Consider the following 19,525-nt stretch of genomic DNA (forward strand, 5'->3'; position numbering starts at 1 on the left):
TCCCATTCACATTTGCCATTAAAAAAAAAAAAAAACACCTAGGAATACAGCAAACCAGGGAGGTAAAAAAATCTCTACAATGAGAATTACAAAACACTGCTCAAAGAAATCAGAGGAGACACAAACAAATGGAAAAACATCCCACACTCATGGACAGGAAGAATCAATATAATTAAAATGGCTATACTGCCCAAAGCAATTTACAGATTCAATGTTATTCCTATCAAACTATCAATGACATTCTTCATAGAACTAGAAAAAATTATTTTAAAATTTATATGGAACCAAAAAAGAGGCTGAATAGTCAAGGCATTCATAAGCGAAAGGAACAAAGCTGGAAGAATCACATTACCTGACTTCAAACTATGCTATAAGGTTACAATGACCAAAACAGCATGGTACTGGCTGGTACAAAAACAGACACATAGACCAATGGAACAGAATAGAGAGCCCAGAAATAAGGCCACTAATCTACAACCATCTGATCTTTGACAAAGTTGACAAAAACAAGCAATAGGGAAAAAACTCCCTACTCAATAAATGGTGCTAGAATAACTGAGCCATAACGCAGAAGACTGAAGCTGGACCCCTTACATCATATACAAAATCAACTCAAGTATTTTTTTTAATTATTATTTTTTACATTAAATACTTAAATGTAAAACCCAAAACTATAAAAATCCTGGAAGGAAACTTAGGCAATATCACCCTGGTCCGAGGAACAGGCAAAGATTTCATGAGAAAGACACCAAAAGCAATCACAACAAAAGCAAAAATTGACAAACGGGTTCCAATTAAACTTAAGAGCTTCTGCAGAGCAAACGAAACTGTAAACAGACAACCTACAGAATGGGAGAAAATATCTGCAAACTATGCATCTGACAAAGGTCTAATATCCAGCATCTATATGGAACTTAAATTTACAAGAGAAAAACAACCCCATTAAAAAGTGGACAAAGGACATGAATAGATACTTCTCAAAAGAAGACATACGTGCAGCCAACATGCATATGAAAAAAAGTTCAATATCACTTATCATTAGAGAAATGCAAATCAAAACCACGAGATACCACCTCACAGCAGTCAGAATGGCAATTGAAAAATCAAAAAGTAACAGATGCTGGTGAGGTTGGAAAGAAAAGGGAACTCTTATACACTGTTGGTAGGAGTATAAATTAGTCCAGCCATTGTGGAAAGCAGTATGGCAATTCCTCAAAGAGCTAAAAGCAGAACCGCCATTTGACCCAGCGGTCCCATTACTAGGTATGTACCCACAGGAATACAAAGCATTCTACCACAAAGACACATGCACACGAATGTTTACTGCAGCACTGTTCACAACAGCGAAGACATGGAATCAACCTAAATGCCCATCAGTGACAGACTGGATAAAAAAATTGTGGTACGGCCAGGAGCAGTGGCTCTCACCTATAATTCCAGCACTTTGGGAGTCCGAAGCAGGCCAATCACCTGAGGTCAGGAGTTCGAGACCAACCTGGCCAACATGATGAAACCGTGTCTCTACTAAAAACACAAAAATTAGCCAGGCATGGTGGGGCACACCTGTAATCCCAGCTAAATCCCAGCTACGTGGGAGGCTGAGGCAGAAGAATCGCTTGAACCCAGGAGGCAGAGGTTGCAGTGAGCCGAGATCATGCCATTGCACTCCAGCCTCAGCAACAAGAGCGAAACTCTGTCTCAAAAAAAAAAAAAAGAAAAGAAAAGAAAGAAAGAAATTGTGTTACATATACACCATGGAATATTATGCAGCCATAAAAAAGAACGAGATCGTGTCTTTTGTGGGAACATGGATACAGCTGAAGGCTATCATCCTTAGCAAACTAATGCAGGAAGAGAAACCAAATCCTGCATGTTCTCACTTACAAGTGAGAGCTAAATGGTAAGAACTTATGAACACAAAGAAGGAAACAACAGACACTGGGATCTACTTGAGTGGGGAGGGTAGGAGGAGGGAGAAGAGCAGAAAAGATAAGTATTGGGTACTGAGCTTAATACATGGGTGATGTAATAATACGTACAACAAACCCCTGAGATGCGTGTTTATTTATGCAACAAACCTTCATATGTACCCCCAAACATAAAATTGTTTTTAAAGAAATTTATCTAAAAATGAAGAGATACAGGTTTATATGTAGATGTAAAACCAGATGACAAAATACACTGAAATGCTAACATCTATAAAGGGTGGGACAGCAGTTATTTATCATCTTCACAGTTCTCTGCATCTTCCAAATTTTATAGTTAAATAGTAATGTATGTATTTTAATACTTGGATTTGTTAATGATAACTATTTGGGCTTGGGATAGCAGCTCTTCAGAAACCGAAACCAGAATAAATGCCTATTCAGGCATCTATGTGATCAAGCTCTTTATTAAGAAATCCTGCAGCTTGCTGAGAAAAGTCTAAAGGATCACTGACAATGCCTCAGCTACCTACCCTTGGTTAGAACCAATGTGGGTCCCCCTAAGGTATCTGCAATGGGCCATGGTTTCCTCAGAGGGCTCAGCGAAATTGACCGACAATAATGGCAGACAACTTAGCCTTCAATATCAGGAGCCTGTCACAACCCAAGTCAGCCCTGTTGCTTACTAAAAAAAATATTTTAAAGTCCGTTTGCCTACCGACACAACTGGTAAAACAACCATATACATTAAAAAATATTACCTTATGGTTGATATGGGTTTATAGGTTGATTTTACCTAAAGACCTTGCAATTAATCTAGTGAACACAAATGTATATCCATGTAACAATTACGATAAAAAAAAGTCAATGTGGCAGAAAAGAGTAAGAAAATATATATTCTCATTCCAGATATGCTATTATAGTCATCTAATTTGGTTACTTTAGAACCTCTGAACCTTAGTTTGTTTAGATGTAAAACTGTCTGTGATCTTTTTCCTAGGAACTTTTAAAATTCTGATTCTTATAACACAGTATAAGAAAGCAAATGCAACGTAAGGTATTAAAGGCATAATGAGTGAAAGTTTATTAAAAGAATGAAGACTTAAGCTGGGTTTTAATGACAAAAAAATTAATAGAAGGAAAAATAAAGAACATAAACAAAAGCACAAATCTTTACTATCAACTATTTCCCAGAGACTGCTGCTAAATGCTGGGAGTATAAACTATATACTGTGTGATCTCAAGGAACACAGGTACAGTGGCAACCAGCAACCAAGGGAAGATTTCACAGAGGAAATGACATGGGGCTGGCAATTCCGTACCTCGGCGTGTAAGGTAACACTCAAATGCCTAGCTATGCCACAGACGTCAGTGTACTTACGTCCTCAGAACAACAGTACTGTCTTGCACATTTTCTACCTTTCCTACTAACCTTACATGTGCTACTATAACCGTACTAATTAAAAAGCTTTTCTGCTGTCAGCAGGTACAGGAGAAAAAAACAAAAAACAAAAAAAAAGCTCCATCTCTGAATGTTCTTAAAATGAGCCCTGTTTTTCTACATATTAACCCATAAAAAATATTAATCCAAAATATGATAGTTAAAAATGTACCTAGCAGCTTCGTTTTTTAGGAATTTATCTTAAGGGGAAAGGAAGCATATAATAAAAAGATTTACCTATACATATGTTCATCTTAGTATTGTTTGTAACACTGAAAATTACCTAAATGTAATTTAAATGAATGAAATGAAAAAACCTGTAATATATGCTTAAAATGGAATACCACACAGCCATTAAAATAATGTAGAATTTGTCATGTATTTGTTGACATGGAAAGGAAGATGTCCATGATACAGAGACAAGCAATTTTAAAAAGCAGGTTACCAAACATCATGATCCTATTTTTATATGTAAAAGTATATATATACACACTTAAGACCTGGCACGGTGGCTCATGCCTGTAATCCCAGCACTTTGTGAGTCCGAGGCGGGCGGATCACGAGGTCAGCAGATCGAGACCATCCTGCCTAACACAAGGAAACCCCGTCTCTACTAAAAATACAAAAAATCAGCTGGGCGTGGTGGCGGGCGCCAGTAGTCCCAGCTACTCAGGATGCTGAGGCAGGAGTATGGCGTGAACCTGGGAGTTGGAGCTTCCAGTGAGCCGAGATCGTGCCACTGCACTCCACCCTGGGTAACAGAGCAAGACTCCATCTCAAAAAAAAAAATTATATATATATAAAAATTATACACATATATACATATATATATTTATATATAAACACACACACACTTAAATACATATGTTTACGTATACCAGCATACATATTACACATTTATATGTTTTGAAGACAGAATCCAGAGTTCAATCCCCACTCTTAAGACGAAGGTGAGGCCAAGTGCACTGGCCCATGCCTATAATCCTGGCACTTTGGGAGCCCAAGATGGAAGGACTGCTTGAGTCCAAGAGTTTGAGACCAGCCTGGGCAGCACGGTGAGACCTTGTCTCCACAATAAATAAAAATTTAAAAGTTGACTGGGTGCAGTGACTCACACCTGTAATCCTAGCCCTTTGGGAGGCTGAAGCAGGTGGATCACTTGAGCTCAGGAGTCAGAGACGAGCCTGGGCAAATGGTGAAACCCTATCTCTACCAAAAATACAAAAAATTAGCCATGCATGGTGGCACACGCTTGCAGCCTCAGCTACTTGGGAGGCTGATGTGGAATGACAGCTTGAGTCTGGGAGGCAGAGGTTGCAGGGAGCCGAGATCACACCACTGCACTCCAGCCTGGGCAACAGAGGGAAACCCCATCTCCAAAAAAAAAAAATTTAGCCAGCTCTAGTGGTATGTGTCTCTCCCAGCTACTTGGGAGGCTGAAGTGGGAGGATCACCTGACCTCAAGAGTTCAAAGTTGGCAGAGCACAGTAGCTCTCACCTGCATACCCAGCATTTTGGGAGGCAGAAGTGGGAGGACTGCTTGAACCCAGGAGTTCAAGACCAGCCTGGGTAACATAGTGAGACCCCATCTCTACAAAAATAATGATTAAACTAAAATATTGTTGGGCGTGGTGGCACACGCCTGTGGTCCCAGCTTCTTGGGAGGCTGAGAAGCAGAAGGATCGCTTGAGCCAAGAAGGTCAAGGCTGTAGTGAGCTGAGATCGTGCCACTGCTCTGTCACCTAGGTGACAGATCAAGTCCTCCATCTCCACAAAAAAAAAAAAAAAAAAGAGTTCAAGATCGCTTTGAGCCAAGATTACACCACTGCGCTCCAGCCTAGACAACAGAGTGAGATCCTGTCTCAAAACAAATCTTGGATGAATTATCTAACCTTTCAATGTCAGCTTCTTAATCTCTAAAATAGTGTAAAACCTTTGAGGATTAAATAGAATGTATGTATGTATATTTATGAACCACTTAATCCTCTAGCTATCACAGAAAATAGACAAAGAGTAGTATTTACCCTTGGTCAGTATCTATAAAGTGATCAACTATTCTGTTGTTAAACCAAAGCTACCCCATAAATATGTACAATTATTATGTATCCATTTTTTTAAATGGAAGTTATATTCAGGAACAGAGATTTGTACTTACCAGGATACAATGTAAATTTGTTAAATTCACAACCTCACAGACAGTTTTTATTCTATCTATTAATCTTGCAAAATAGCTGACCATTTCTTCTCTTTTAATTATTTTTGCATATCGAGGGAAGGTAGGTGGAAGTAGCCTCTGGTTCACAAGGGGTTCAAAACCCATCATAATTGGATGATCTAAAAAGAAAAAACGAAAGTAAAATTTTTCAATGTTTCTCTGAATTTAAAACTGCAAATGCTATTAAATATAAAAATGCCAGTTTAAAAAGCTTTTTCAAACAAATTTTAACCACAAAATCCTCTAAACAGATTTTATAGTTTAGAATACATCTATATATATATACATTTTTAAAAAACTAAATAAGTAGATTTAATAACCTAAAACTGTACTTCCTTCCTACATGGTGGTGATAGCGGTGAGGGAGGTGTTTCTACGTCAAAATGAACTTGAAGAAAAAACTCCGAGGAAAACATAGGGTCATTATATTCCTTCAACACAGAGGAAATGATACATTGACCATGAAATTGTGAAGAAAGGTAAAATGGGAACACAAATAATGTAGGCTTCTCTTCCCCTCAATTACTAAACAGTAGAATCCATTCAAACTTAGCTATACAATAATCCTAAATAGCAGAGCAAAGCAGCATAGCCCTCAGCCCTTAGCCCTCAATGAGTCCGAAATGCATTTGGTACAAGATGTAATTACAGAAATCCACAATGCTTTAAAGACAGTATTGTAAGACACCTAAGGGTGAGTTCCTCTTTCTTCTCTGTCCACTGGTGATCTCACTTTTCACACTAGTGCATAGCTCCAAACCAAGTCTTTCTCAACTTGAAATCTAAAATGAGGGAGTATATCGCTAAAATGACACATGAATAAGAAATTTTTATTCAAAGTTCTCCTGCTAGTCTACAAACAGGCCACAACCTAAGAAAAAATATGGTTTCAGATGCCAATGAAAGATAAAATTAAAGCTGAAAAGCTGTTGTTATTAAGAATTAAAAGACTGACAACCATATTATAATGCCCCTGAGATATACACCATAATTGTTCTTTAGGACCATGCAAATAAAGATGTTCCCAGGGTTCTTGGTCTTTTTCCTCTTCTCTGTATTTTCTCCCTAGGCAACTGGTTGATGTTACTTATTCTAATATAAATTCCGATTTAAATGATGATTCCAGACTGAAATCTTTAGCCCACAATCCTTCTTAGTTCCAAACTTATGGCTTATAACTGCATAAGGAACATTTCCACCTTGGTATGCTGTATCATCTCAAAAGGCAAATGTCCAAACACTCTCTTTGTTTTTCCCCTAACACTGCTTTTCCTCTTACAGGCCCCCTTTCTCAGTAAAATGACCCACTATCCTTACAATTGCTTAAGCCAGAAGCCTTGTCTCTTCTCATTGCCTTGCCTATGCCTAGTAAGTTTTAAAGATTCTAATTCCTAATGTACAATCGATCTGTCCCTCCTCTTCCCTCTTACTGCTACTGCAACAGCCTAACTGCACTGATTGCTCCCTCATTCAATTAATCCTATACGCTGCCACCTCAACTGTTTCATCTAAAACACAGCCTGGTTTCATTCTCCAAATCCAAAAACTTTGTTGACTCCCTATTATATACAGTACAGATTCTTTGGTAGAACACTGGAAGGTGCTTTCCAATTTCCTGCTCTCCCTATAGAAAAAAAAAAACAACTGCACTCCAATGGAAAACTACTCACTGTCAGATTGATTCCACGGGAGCTATTCCATAAATCTATAAATTGTAGTCAAGTGACAAACATGCAATTTCTATCCTATCTGGTAGAAATTCATTGACTTCTTTCCCCTTTTATGGAAAAAAAACAACTTTGCTACCATTTACAACTTATTTCAACATTCCATTACTTCATACAAATGTGTGCTGTTTAAAAGTTTACATTTGAACTGCTATAACATGTGTTTGAATGATTTTAGCATTCTTTTTTTGTTTTTCCCCCCTGAAATGAAGTTTCACTCTATTGCCCAAGCTGCAGTGTAGTGGCAAGACCAAGCAATTCTCCTGCCTCAGCCTCCCAAGTAGCTGGGATTACAGGTGTCCACCATCATGCCCAGCTAAATTTTGTATTTTTAGTAGAGATGGGGTTTCAACATATTGGCCAGGTGGGTCTTGAACTCCTGACCTCAAGTAATCGGCCTGCCTCAGCCTCCCAAAGTGCTGGGATTACAGGCGTGAGCCACCGCACCCGGTCACATTCATTTTTGTTTTATATCTGTATGAGAGTCATGGTTTTAACCTTTTTCTGAAAATGATCTCTGAACACTCCCTTCTCCTCAAGCACTGTAAACTATAAGTATGCACAGTGACTCACAAATTTCATGCTCTTTTATGCCTCTTTACTTTTTACGCAAACTATTTCCTCTACCTGTAAAACCTATCCCCTATGATTAGGCTGGTAGTTTTGAAACAGCTTGAATGCCTTCTCCTCCTCAACTCTCCCCAGTACTTTCTATATATACTACCGCACTGTCTATATGGAGTTATGCCATTTTCCCCTCTCTCTGAGCTGTTCTGAAAGCAGGAACTGGCTTAATTTCTCAAACACCTAAATACCCAGCTCATATGTTTGCTCAGTAACAAGATATGCAGCACGCTCAAAATAAAATGAAAGGCTGTTTCTACTATAATGCAATAGTTTGAAAACTTCATATAGAACTAAAGTAGTAATACCAATGCTATAAAAAGCTTCTTCACCAGACCAACACAAATATATTTTGAGTTTTAATAAATGCATGGAATTCAGATACTTCAATAGTGTATCACCCTTATTTTCCCTGAAAGCATTCTAACGTGCATCTAAAATTATTATTCAGGAATATTCTTTTATTCTTAATCCACACATTTTTAGAGGCCTATGTCACAAGTAGAAAATTAAGTGGATAATAGCCACTCACGAAAATCTGCATTACCATGGAAAGTAAACAATAATGGGAAATGGACAACCAATATTATATTCTGTACTACATTCACTTTCATAAAAACTAAAAAGCAGCAGCACTTGATCTCTTCACACGAGATGCCAGTAGCACCCGCTTTACTGTGAAAACCAAATATGCATCCAGACATTGCCAAATGTCCCTGGGAGGCCCCAGTTGAGAAACACTGGTCTACACAAATACAACAAGCAATCATAATTCAGTGTGGATACACCCAGGATTTAATAATCCATTGAAAAATTACAGGAACGACTTCCTAGAAAAGTTTTGAGTTATTCAAAGGACAAAGTATTCGTCAAGACAAGGTCTTCCAAGCATGTAAAAGGTCTACAGCGGGGGTCCCCAGCCCAGGTCTAGTAGCGGTTTGTAGCCTATTGGGAACCAGGCTGCATAGCAGGAGGTGAGCAGTGGGCAAGCAAGCAAAGCTGCATCTGTACTTACAGCCGCTCCCCATCACTCCCATTACTGCCTGAGTTCCACTTCCTGTCAGATCAGCGGCGGCATTAGATTCTCATAGGAGCGCAAATCCTATTGTGAGGTGTGAAAATGAGGGATCTAGGTCGCACGATTCTTATGAGAACCCAATGCTTGACGATCTGTCACTGTCTCCCATCACCACCAAAGGGGACTGTCTACTTGCAGGAAAACAAGCTCAGGGCTCCCATTGTGTCTACATTATGGTGAGCTGTGTATTTCATTATATATTACAATGTAATAATAGAAATAAAGTGCACAATAAATGTAATGCACTTGAATCAACCAGAAACCATCCTCCTCCCACCCCTGTTGGTGGAAAAATTGTCTTCCACAAAACCAGTCCCTGGTGCCAAAAAGGTTGGGTGGGGACCACTGCCTACAGGACAGAGAATATGGCTTTTCTTTTTTCCTTAAGGAGTTGCAATTTTCCAACTCCTAACTTCTCTAAACTCAGGAAGTAAAAATAGAAGCCTATAAATAGACTGGAAACAAAGCTTCTATGATAAATTTAGAAGTTATCTATATACTCCTCTCCATTCTCCACATATATTTAAACTTTTTCTCCTCTACATTTTTGGTCCATGTTAATGATTAAAGGAGTTGCTAATGGCTATTTTTAAGTCTCAGCTGTTGTTGAATCTCCTGCATAAGAATTTAGTAACCATCCTATACCAGACATCATAAGTTGCTTGACTAGAAAAGAGGGTAAGAACCCAGTTACAATAAAAGATCAAACCAGTTATTCAGGATGTAGACTACGGCTGAGGGGCTAAAAGGTAGCCAGGAGATTGCATTTGGTTTCAAGGCAGTAGAAATTATAAAAAGTTAAAAGAAGCTTTATCAAACCCAATATCTTCCCAGAATAAACTGTTTTAACATTTTCCCACTGTACTTCATACCTCTACCACACTATTTCAGGTTGTCTTATATGGAAATAACCTGAACAGGCTCTAATGCCCCTTACTAAATGAGCTCAGAAAGAAACATAATTCATGGCACTTCCCACCTAGCATATGCCCACTGAAGTTTTCCTGAACTGAACTGGATACAAATTAAACAACATAATTTTCAGAGCTTCCTTCTTATTTCACAAGTCTATAGGTATATAAAAATTATCTTGGTTTTCCTGTTAAAACACTTCATAAATAAAATGCTAAGCCAGGCACAGCGGCTCGTGCCCGTAATCCTAGCCCACTAGGATGCTGAGACAGGAGGATTGCTTGAGGCCATGAGTTCAAGACTAACCTGGCCAAAACAGCCAGCCCCCATCTCAAAAAATTAAAAATTAAAAATAAATAAAATGCTAAAGTCACTCAGTACAAGAGGGCCAAATAAGATTATCTTCCCTTCAACTAGCATTCTCTTAAAATAATAAAGTATAACTGATATTTTCAAAACATTATGATACACAGGTTTAAACTGTGAAAGTTCTAAAATTCCTGTTAGGTCACTGGTCTTCATTATTAACAACAGAAAAGTATTACCAACAGTACACGGTCATTACATAATAACTTTTTCTTTTTTAAAAACTGATGTATAACAGTTGTATGTATTTTTGGGGTATATGTGATATTTTGATACATGTACACGATGTATAATAATCAAATCAGGGTAATTAGGGTATCTGTCACTTCAAACACTTCTCTCTTCTTTGTACTAGTAACATTCCAATTCTCTGCTAGCTGTTCTGAAATACACAACAAAATAATAACTACAGTCTCCCTTCTACACTATCAAAAAATAGAACATATTCCATCTATCTAACTGTATTTTTGTACCCATTAACCAACTTCTCTTCACCTTCCCCTTCCCCCTTGATAAAAGATTTATGGTAACAAGTACTTTGGTTTTATTGAGCAAAGTAAGTTATTCTAAAAGTAAATTAGATGTCAAAATTAAAGATCTGGAAATGTATTAGTCAAGAGAGAGACTATATAATTTATTCGACATAACTTTCTTGAGTTACATAAGCAATTTATAGTCAGGTTTATTAAAATAAAGAGTTTTGGCTGCCCTTAAGTTGGAAAGAATTCTGGAAAACAAAATAAAAGCTGCTGAGCTTTGGTCATGTTATTCTGCACTTCTTGGCTACTTTATTTCCTGCTACAAAAAGTTGTAAAAGTGTACTAAGCCAGACACAAAAGGACAAGTACTGTATAATATCACTTGTATGAGGGACCTAGAACAGTCAAATTCAGAGAGAGAAGTATAATAATGGCCATGAGGGTTTGTGGGGAGGAGGGAACTGGGAGTTCATGTTTAAGGGGTAGAGTTCCAGTTTGGGAACATAAAAAAGTTCTGGAAATAGTGATGATAGTTGCACAGCAATGTAGATGTACTTAATGTCAGTGATACTTAAAATGGTTAAAATGGTAAGCTTTATGTTATATTTAACCAAAATGTTACAAAATAGTATTAAATCACAACTGTTAAACTCAAGGGATGGCCTCAATAAATATCATACCCTAGTCATTGGTGAGAGTAACCTAGGGTGTAATACCATACAAATCTACATATCTGACACTTTTTAGTGTATATTTTTGAATAGGTAATAGATGCAAAGGGTTTTCTGAAAATCTCACTCTTACCACTGAGTTTAAGGGAAAAAAAGTCGCCCACTTGTGATCCCCAGTTTATCTCTTGAGAAATAATCACTACTACAAGTGTCTTCCATGTGTGGGAGAAACTTCCTTTTTCTAATTTTATTGAGGCATAATTCACATACAATACAAACATCAAATGTACAGTTCAATGGTCTGAAAAATATGTACAACCATGTAACTACCACAATCAACAAAAAGAACGTTTTTACCACCCCAAAAGGTTTTTCCGTGCAATTTCCCAGTCTATCACTCCAATGCTCATCAACCAAGGTACTTCTTCCTGTCCCTACAGATTAGCCTTTCCTAGCTGGATGTGGTGGCTCACGCCTGTAATCACAGCACTTTGGGAGGCCAAGGTGGGTGGATCACTTGAGGTCTGGAGTTCAAGACCAGCCTGGACAACAGGGTGAAGCCCCATCTCTACTAAAAACACAAAAATTAGCCAGGCGTGGTGGTGTACGCCTGTAATCCCAGCTACCCAGGAGGCTGAGGTGGGAGAATCATTTGAACCTGGCAGGCAAAGGCTGCAGTAAGCTTACATTGTGCCACTGCACCCCAGCCTGGGTGACAGAGTAAGACTTACACCGTGACCGGCCCATCCACCTCTTTTAGAAGGACACTTATATGATACTTGGGTACAGCCAGACAATCCATGATCACCCCCTCATCACAAGACTCTTAACAATCACATTTATAAAGATCCCTTTCCCAAATAAACATTCACAGGTTCTGAGAAGTAGAAATAGGACCTTGATAGCTTTGGGACCATCATTCAGTCCACTACAATCTCTCACTGACATGTTAAGCCACCATAACCTCCACTCCATTTGGCACTCCTCTAGAGATGCTCTCCCCACCCCAACTGAGCTTTGATACCCCACAACAGGCTCCCTTTCTGCACATAAGCTTTTCATCAATCTGCTTAGGCTGCAACTTCCCACATGGGGCCACCTTTCTACTCTTCTCTTCCTGCTTAGGCTTTGATATCTCATGCCATCCTGTCCTCCTGGACAGCCTCTTCTCCCCACTTATGATCTGACACCTATACCTGGGCAACCTTCCACAAGGACACCCTTTTCAACATGCTTAGGCTCTGAAACCCTGCACCTGGTCACCCCCATGCACAGATGCCCTCATTACCTGGCTTGGTCTCTGACAGCCCTGTACACAACCACCTCCATGAATTTACCTCCGGTTTCACCACCCTACTCTGCCAGGCCTCATTAACATGAGCCTACCCTGCCTGGACTCCCATACCCCATGCCTCTCTCTACTCCCTGCCTTTACACTCCAAAACCCTGTACTAGGCTGCCTTCCCATAGACACACCCTCCTCACCCTACTCAGGCTCCTGACATACAGTGCCAGGTTGTTCCCACATGGTCCCCTTCTTGATCCTGCTTAGGCTCAGGCACCCCAAGCTCAGCTACACTCCCGTGGAGATATCCTTCTATAAGAAGCAGTGAATCCAGTTAGGCTACCCATTCATGGTGATGCTTTCAAGGTACCTTGAACTGTTTCAAACTCCTGCTCTAGGTCTATCTCTTTGCAGATGCCCTCCCCATTCCACTACCATTCTGCATGGACACTTCCTTACTCCACACAGACTTTGATGGCCCATGCTAGGCCTCGCCCTGCTAAAAGGACTCTCCACCTACCCACATGGTTACACCACCTTATGTCAGGCTACTCCTCTCTCCCATGTGGACACCATCCTCATCCCTAAGGCAGGCTCCAAAGTCTTGCTCTAGTGCACATGCCCATTGTGCTCAGGCCCACCTCATGGCATTAGGAGTGAAGTTTTTCAAGAGAAGGAAAGAGGAGCAACAATCAGAACTTAGTTTTGTTATCACTAAATTGGAAATACATGGTTCCCTTTATCTTTCATTAAGATCATTCATTCTTTGCTGTATTTTCTGATAATTGAGAAGTCTTTTATTAATTTTGTATCTACAACTTTATTAATATCTCTAAAGTTCTATTCCTTCAGAAAGGTATCTGTTAATCTTCTTACCGATAATAAACAATGATAATGCTAAAGACCTCCCTTTACCTTCCTTTGGCCATTGCTACGGTTTGGATGTGTTTTTGTCCCCACCAAAATTCATGAAGTTTAACTGCCAGTACAACAGTGTTGGGAGATGGGGCCTAACAGGAGATGTCCGAGTAAAGTGGGCAGATATCTCCTAAACAGATTAATGCCTTCTCACTCTCGTGAGACTGGATTAGTTCTCATAGGTACGGATTAGTTCCTACGACAGTGTAATGTTAAAAGGGAGGTTCTTTCTGTTTGGTTCCTCTTTCCACGTGTCTGCTTTAAACTTCTTTGCCATGTTTTGACCCAGTGCATGGTCTCATCAGAAGCTGAGCGTGTCCCATGAATCTTGAACTTTCCAGGCTGCAGAACCATGAGCTAAGTAAACCTCTTTCAAAATAAATCACCCAGTCTCAGGTACTCTGTTACAGCAACACAAAATGAACTACGACAAGCACCAAACTTGAATAGCCTTATCTCTATCACCATTTGTTACCTCTACATGTTGAAATATACCTATCTTTATATTACAGATGATTTCTCAGCTTTAACCAGTATCTCTGGATCCCTGCATATAAAAGAAAATTAGTCTTCCCCATTACTTCCTGACTTTGGTTAATTACTTCTATATCGTCAAGATTCTTGACACTTCTGTTACATTATATTTAGTAAAATCAATTTAACTACAGTTATACAATGAAACAGAATCAATGCTCAATGTCTGTCCTGTCACAGCTTTTCCATTTATGTCTCAGTAGGCTGAATTTCATTCCTGATTTCAGTCTTTCTCCTCCAGGGAAAAGGTTTTTGGAAAAATATTCCAAGTTCTTGCTAGTTTAAAAATATTTGTACAAGTGTCAGTTGAAGACCTTTGGAATGGGTGTAGAAGTTTTATATCACAGTTTTTTTTTTTTTTTTTGAGTCTCACTCTGTTGCCCAGGCTGAAGTACAATGCCGCGATCTCAGCTCATCACAACCTCTGCCTCTCAGGTTCAAGCAGTTCTCCTGCCTCAGCCTCCTGAGTAGTTGGGATTATAGGTGCCCACCACCATGCCCAGCTAATTTTTCTACTTTTATTAGAGACAGGATTTCACCATGTTGGTCAGGCTGGTCTCAAACTCCTGACCTTGTGATCCACCCGCCTTGGCCTCCCAAAGTGCTGGGATTACAGGTGTGAGACACTGCGCCCAGCAGGTCACAGTTCTTTACTTGAGGACTTTGAAGATATTGTTATGTTACTTTCTGTGTTGATGGTGATGTGAAGAACCATGAAGCCAATATAGGTTGCTTTAGATCTTAAGTAATTTACTAGGCTCTATTTTACTATTAATAATTCTTTATTAATTTATCCTGGAACACATTATACTCTTTCAATGCACACCTACGGATTTAATTCTAGTTTCTTCTAGAAATGTCTAACATTTTTTTCTGTTCCATTATACAGTTCACATCTTAAGGGACACCAATTATATGAATACTGAGTCTTCTTTTGCTATTACTTTCTCATCATACTTCAAATCTCCTTTGCTCACTTCTGTTTCACTTAGTTTTTTCCTCAATCCTGACCTCTATGTCCTTTTTTTTTTTTTTGAGACCGAGTTTCACTCTTGCTGCCCAGACTGGAGTGCAATGGCATGATCTTGGCTCACTGCAACCTCTGCCTCCCAGGTTCAAGCGATTCTCCTGACTCAGCCTCCCAAGTAGCTGGGACTACAGGCATGCACCACCACAGCTAATTTTGTATTTTTAGTAGAGACGGGGGTTTCTCCATGTTGGTCAGGCTGGTCTTGAACTCCCGACCTCAGGTGATCTGCCTGCCTCGGCCTCCCAAACTGTTGGGATTACAGACCTGAGCCACAGCACCTGGCCCTCAAAGTCCTTCATGGCTTTTCAGCAATGTCTAGAACACTTTTGCTATTTTCAATCAGATCTCTCAGGATTTTTCTCTTATACTGCTTTCCTGAACTCTGCCTGGTCACTTTTACTCCCTTTCTGTTATTCGTTATTTCTTCCTTTAGTCTTGGTATTTTTGCTTTCTGCTCTTGTTCTACAGAGGTCATTTTTAAATAAATTCTTTCAATTTTTGTACAAAAGTGTTTCTGAGCAGTGTTTTTCATCTGCTTTCTTGATTTGTGCTATTTTCTTGGAATATTTGTGTATAAATACTATGCAGTTTCTTTTTTGATTATGATATCACTGAAGGAGTGCTTCTTGAACCAGTTTTTTGAGTGAGGTGTTAGAATGGCACTCTAGACTATCAGGAGGCCTGACTTTCCTTAAGCCATGTTATGTGCCCATGTCCATGCGTTTCTTTTACTGATACAAAGATTACCAGTTAACCAGACTACTAAAACATCAACAGCATCTCCTGTCTTGCAGCAGAAACAAAGACAGCAATGTGCATGTTTTCTGGCAGAGTCCAACCTCCTTTGCCTCTCCCAAGGTATTATTCACATAGTTTAACACAGTCAGCTTGTGTACTCCACACCTGTGATTACTCCAAGAGAATCCCTAGTTTTGTCCCTTCAAGTTATGTCAACCTCTTGTGAGAACACTGTCCTTTGCAGGTCTACTTATGTTTACACCATGAAAATCTAAGTATCCATTCTCAATGTTCTCCCTCTCCTGGGTCCCATTCTATTTTGATTCTGGTTATAAGTGTTCCCTATTTTTTAAGACACTGGAAAGATTCTATTTCCCATATTCCTTGTAGATTTTGGCTGGTTTTAGAGAGTAGAAACATCAGAGCCATCTTCACAGTACCATCCCCAAACCAGAAATCCTCTAGATTAGACACACACAAGCACACATCTGTGGGTATGCACGGACTTGTTAAAAACAGAAAAAATTTTGAACTAAAAGAATAAACATCTCAGGCTCCTGGCACTAGCACATCACGGCTTAGTACTCTCTAATGGCTTGTGATTTTAAAATGAAGTCAGCTCCACCTCTGTTGCACAATACACTGCCACCGTGGGCAAGTTAAGCCGACTGGGTTGTAACAGCATAGTTTTGTCTTCAGTGCCAAGGTCAGTCCTCAGGAAGTTAAATGAGCCCTATCACAGGTAATGTATCATCATATTCTACATATTTTAATCTATTTTTAATACGCACAAAATTTTTAACTTTTTTTCAGTCACATATGCATGTGGCTCAAGAATCAGTTGAACAAGGCTTTTATTAAAACCAGTAATCAATCGTCTAACCATGTTCTCCACCCAACATCACCATTTCTCTCTCCCCAGAGGCTATCTCTTCCATTTCCTCTTAGTTATCTCCTGTATTTCTTTTTTGGTATTATCTACCTCAAATCTGTCCAACTTGCAGCCCACAATGACTGTGAATGCAGTCCAACACCAGTTTGTAAACTTTATTAAAACATTATGAGATTTGTTTTGGTTATTTTTTCTTTTTTTTGGCTCATCAGCTCTCATTAGCACATTTTATGTGTGATGCAAGACAATTCTTCTTCCAGTGTGGCCTTGGGAAGCCAAAAGATTGGACACCCCTGGCCAGGCGCGGTGGCTCATGCCCGTAAACCCAGCACTTTGGAAGGCCAAGGCGGGTGGATCACTTGAGGTCAGGAGACCAGCCTGGCCATCATGGTGAAACTCCGTCTCCACTAAAAAAAGAATACAAAACAGTTAGCCGGGCGTGGTGACCAGCGCCTGTAATTCCAGCTACTCAGGAGGCTGAGCCAGGAGAATCACTTGAACCCGGGAGGCAGAGGTTGCACTGAGCCAAGATCGCGCCATTGCACTCCAGTCTGGGCAACAATAACAAAACTCTGTCTCCAAAAAAAAAAAAAAGATTGGACACCCTTGATCTAAATATTGCCAAAAAACAGGCTTAGAGTACTCCTTAATTTCTTTTTAGTTTTACACATTATCTCTGACTTCCTCCTCCATCTCCAGAAGATGTCAGAGACCTGAAAAGGAGGAAGTCAGAGATAATGTGTAAAACAAAAAACAAGTAGCACTGTAACCATGTACAAATTATATGCCTGCACACACTTCTGTCCTCTCACCTACAATACCGTTACATCACAATTTTGGTTATAATCAATATTCAGCGTCTGCATCACTATGATCAAGTAAGTCAGTCAGCATTAGCACCACTATGATTTCTTATCCATTGCCCAGATGTGAATTTTAATTTTCATATGCATTTCGAAGTTTAATAATTGTCTCATAAGGCTTAATTCAACCCCAAACCATTTGCCAGTTCTCTCAATCTCTTCTGAATATATCAAACGCAACAGTGGTCTTGTATCTTCAAGACATTTTCCCTAGAGCCTTGGGGCTTCCTCCAATCTGGACTTGTCCATACATGGTGCTCAGCTATTATGTTGTGTTTTTCTCCCTTCACCACCATCCTGGGGATTTCCTTCATTATTTTATGATGGATTCTCATTTTCCCTAAACCTCATGCTTTCCCTCTTTCTTTACTCCCATGTTTTAATGGAGCACATCTTCCAAAACTTTTGTGAGATAAATTCTGAGACTGTAAGTGCCTGAAATTATCTTTCCTCAAAATTAAATGATAGTTTGTGTCTAGAATTCAACATTAGAAACCATTATCCCCCAAAGTCTGATATCATTTCTCTGGTGATTTTCTTTTACTCACAATTCTAATGAGATATAATTAGCATACCACATAACTCACCTATTTAAAGTACACAATTCAAAGGTGTTTTATACATTCACAGAGTTGTGACACTATCACAACCTAATTTAGGACATTTTCATCACCCCACGAAGAAACTCTATACCCATTAGCAATCACTCTCACTCTCTTACCTGCCTAAAATGTTTCCTCCAATCCTAGGAAACCACGAATCTACTTTGTCTCTATGGATTTGCCAACTTTGGACATTTTATATAAATGGAAATCATATAATACGTGGTCTTTTCTGATTGGATTCTTCCATGTAACACAATGTTTTAAAGGTCCTTCAGTACTTCATTTTTCATTGACAAATAATACACCACTACATGGATATACCATTTTATGTATCCATTCATCCACTGATTGGACATTTCGGCTGTTTTTCCCTTTTGGCTATTATGAATAATGCTGCTATGAGCATTAGTGTATAACTTTTTGTATGGATGTTTTCATTTCCCTTGGATAATTCTATGTTTAACATTTGAGACACTACCAGACTATCTCCAAGAGAACTGTATCATTTTACATTCCAATCAGTACTGTATTAGGGCTCCAGTTTCTTCCCATCCTTGCCAACACTTTTTATTATCTTTTTTATTAAAGCAATCAAGTGGGTGGGCTGCAGTAACTTTTCATTTTGATTTGCATTTCCCTGAAGATTAATGTTGTTGCACATCTTTTCATGTACTTTTTGTTCATTTGCATATCTTATTTGAAGAATTATCTGTTCAAATCTCTTGCCCATTTTTTCATTCAGGTTTGCTTTTTTTTTTAAATCTGGGTGTAAGATTAATGCCTATGTTTTAAGAGTTCTATAGCTTTAGTTCTTACATTCAAGTCACTGATCCATTCTGAGCTGACTTTTGTATATGACCAGCAGGGGCGATAGGGAGTAACCAACTTTATCCTCCAGCATGTGGACATCCAGTTGTCTTAGCATCTCTGATGACATTTCTTTCCTCATTGAATTGTCTTGACATCCTTGTCAAACAGCAACTGAGAATATGAGTGTTCATTTCTGGGCTCTCAATTCTATTATATTCCACTGATCTGTATCTATCCAGAACTACACTGTCTTCATTGCTATTGCTCTGAGGAAGTTTTGCATTAGGATCTTTGTTTTCGTTTCGTTGACTTCTAATTTCCACTGCTGCTGCACATGTGACATTCTGTCTCGATTCTGTGTATGTAACTCGGTTTTGCCTCTTTTCTCTTAGGATCTTCTATTTGTTGCCAC

The 19,525-nt window shown here is 39.1% G+C and overlaps 1 protein-coding gene across 1 annotated transcript in view; it reads right to left on the reverse strand.

Moving 5' to 3' along the window:
- The window catches only part of NAA35 (N(alpha)-acetyltransferase 35, NatC auxiliary subunit), a 105,112-nt gene that overhangs the window by 24,189 nt on the left and 61,398 nt on the right, over positions 1–19,525 (reverse strand). Inside the window, exon 12 of the mRNA XM_011968514.1 lies at positions 5,522–5,700. Within this exon, the coding sequence (XP_011823904.1) occupies positions 5,522–5,700 (179 nt within the window). The remainder of the gene's footprint in view (positions 1–5,521; positions 5,701–19,525) is intronic.

Source organism: Mandrillus leucophaeus, unplaced genomic scaffold (assembly GCF_000951045.1).
Source record: "Mandrillus leucophaeus isolate KB7577 unplaced genomic scaffold, Mleu.le_1.0 Scaffold847, whole genome shotgun sequence".
Taxonomy (NCBI): Eukaryota; Metazoa; Chordata; class Mammalia; order Primates; family Cercopithecidae; genus Mandrillus; species Mandrillus leucophaeus.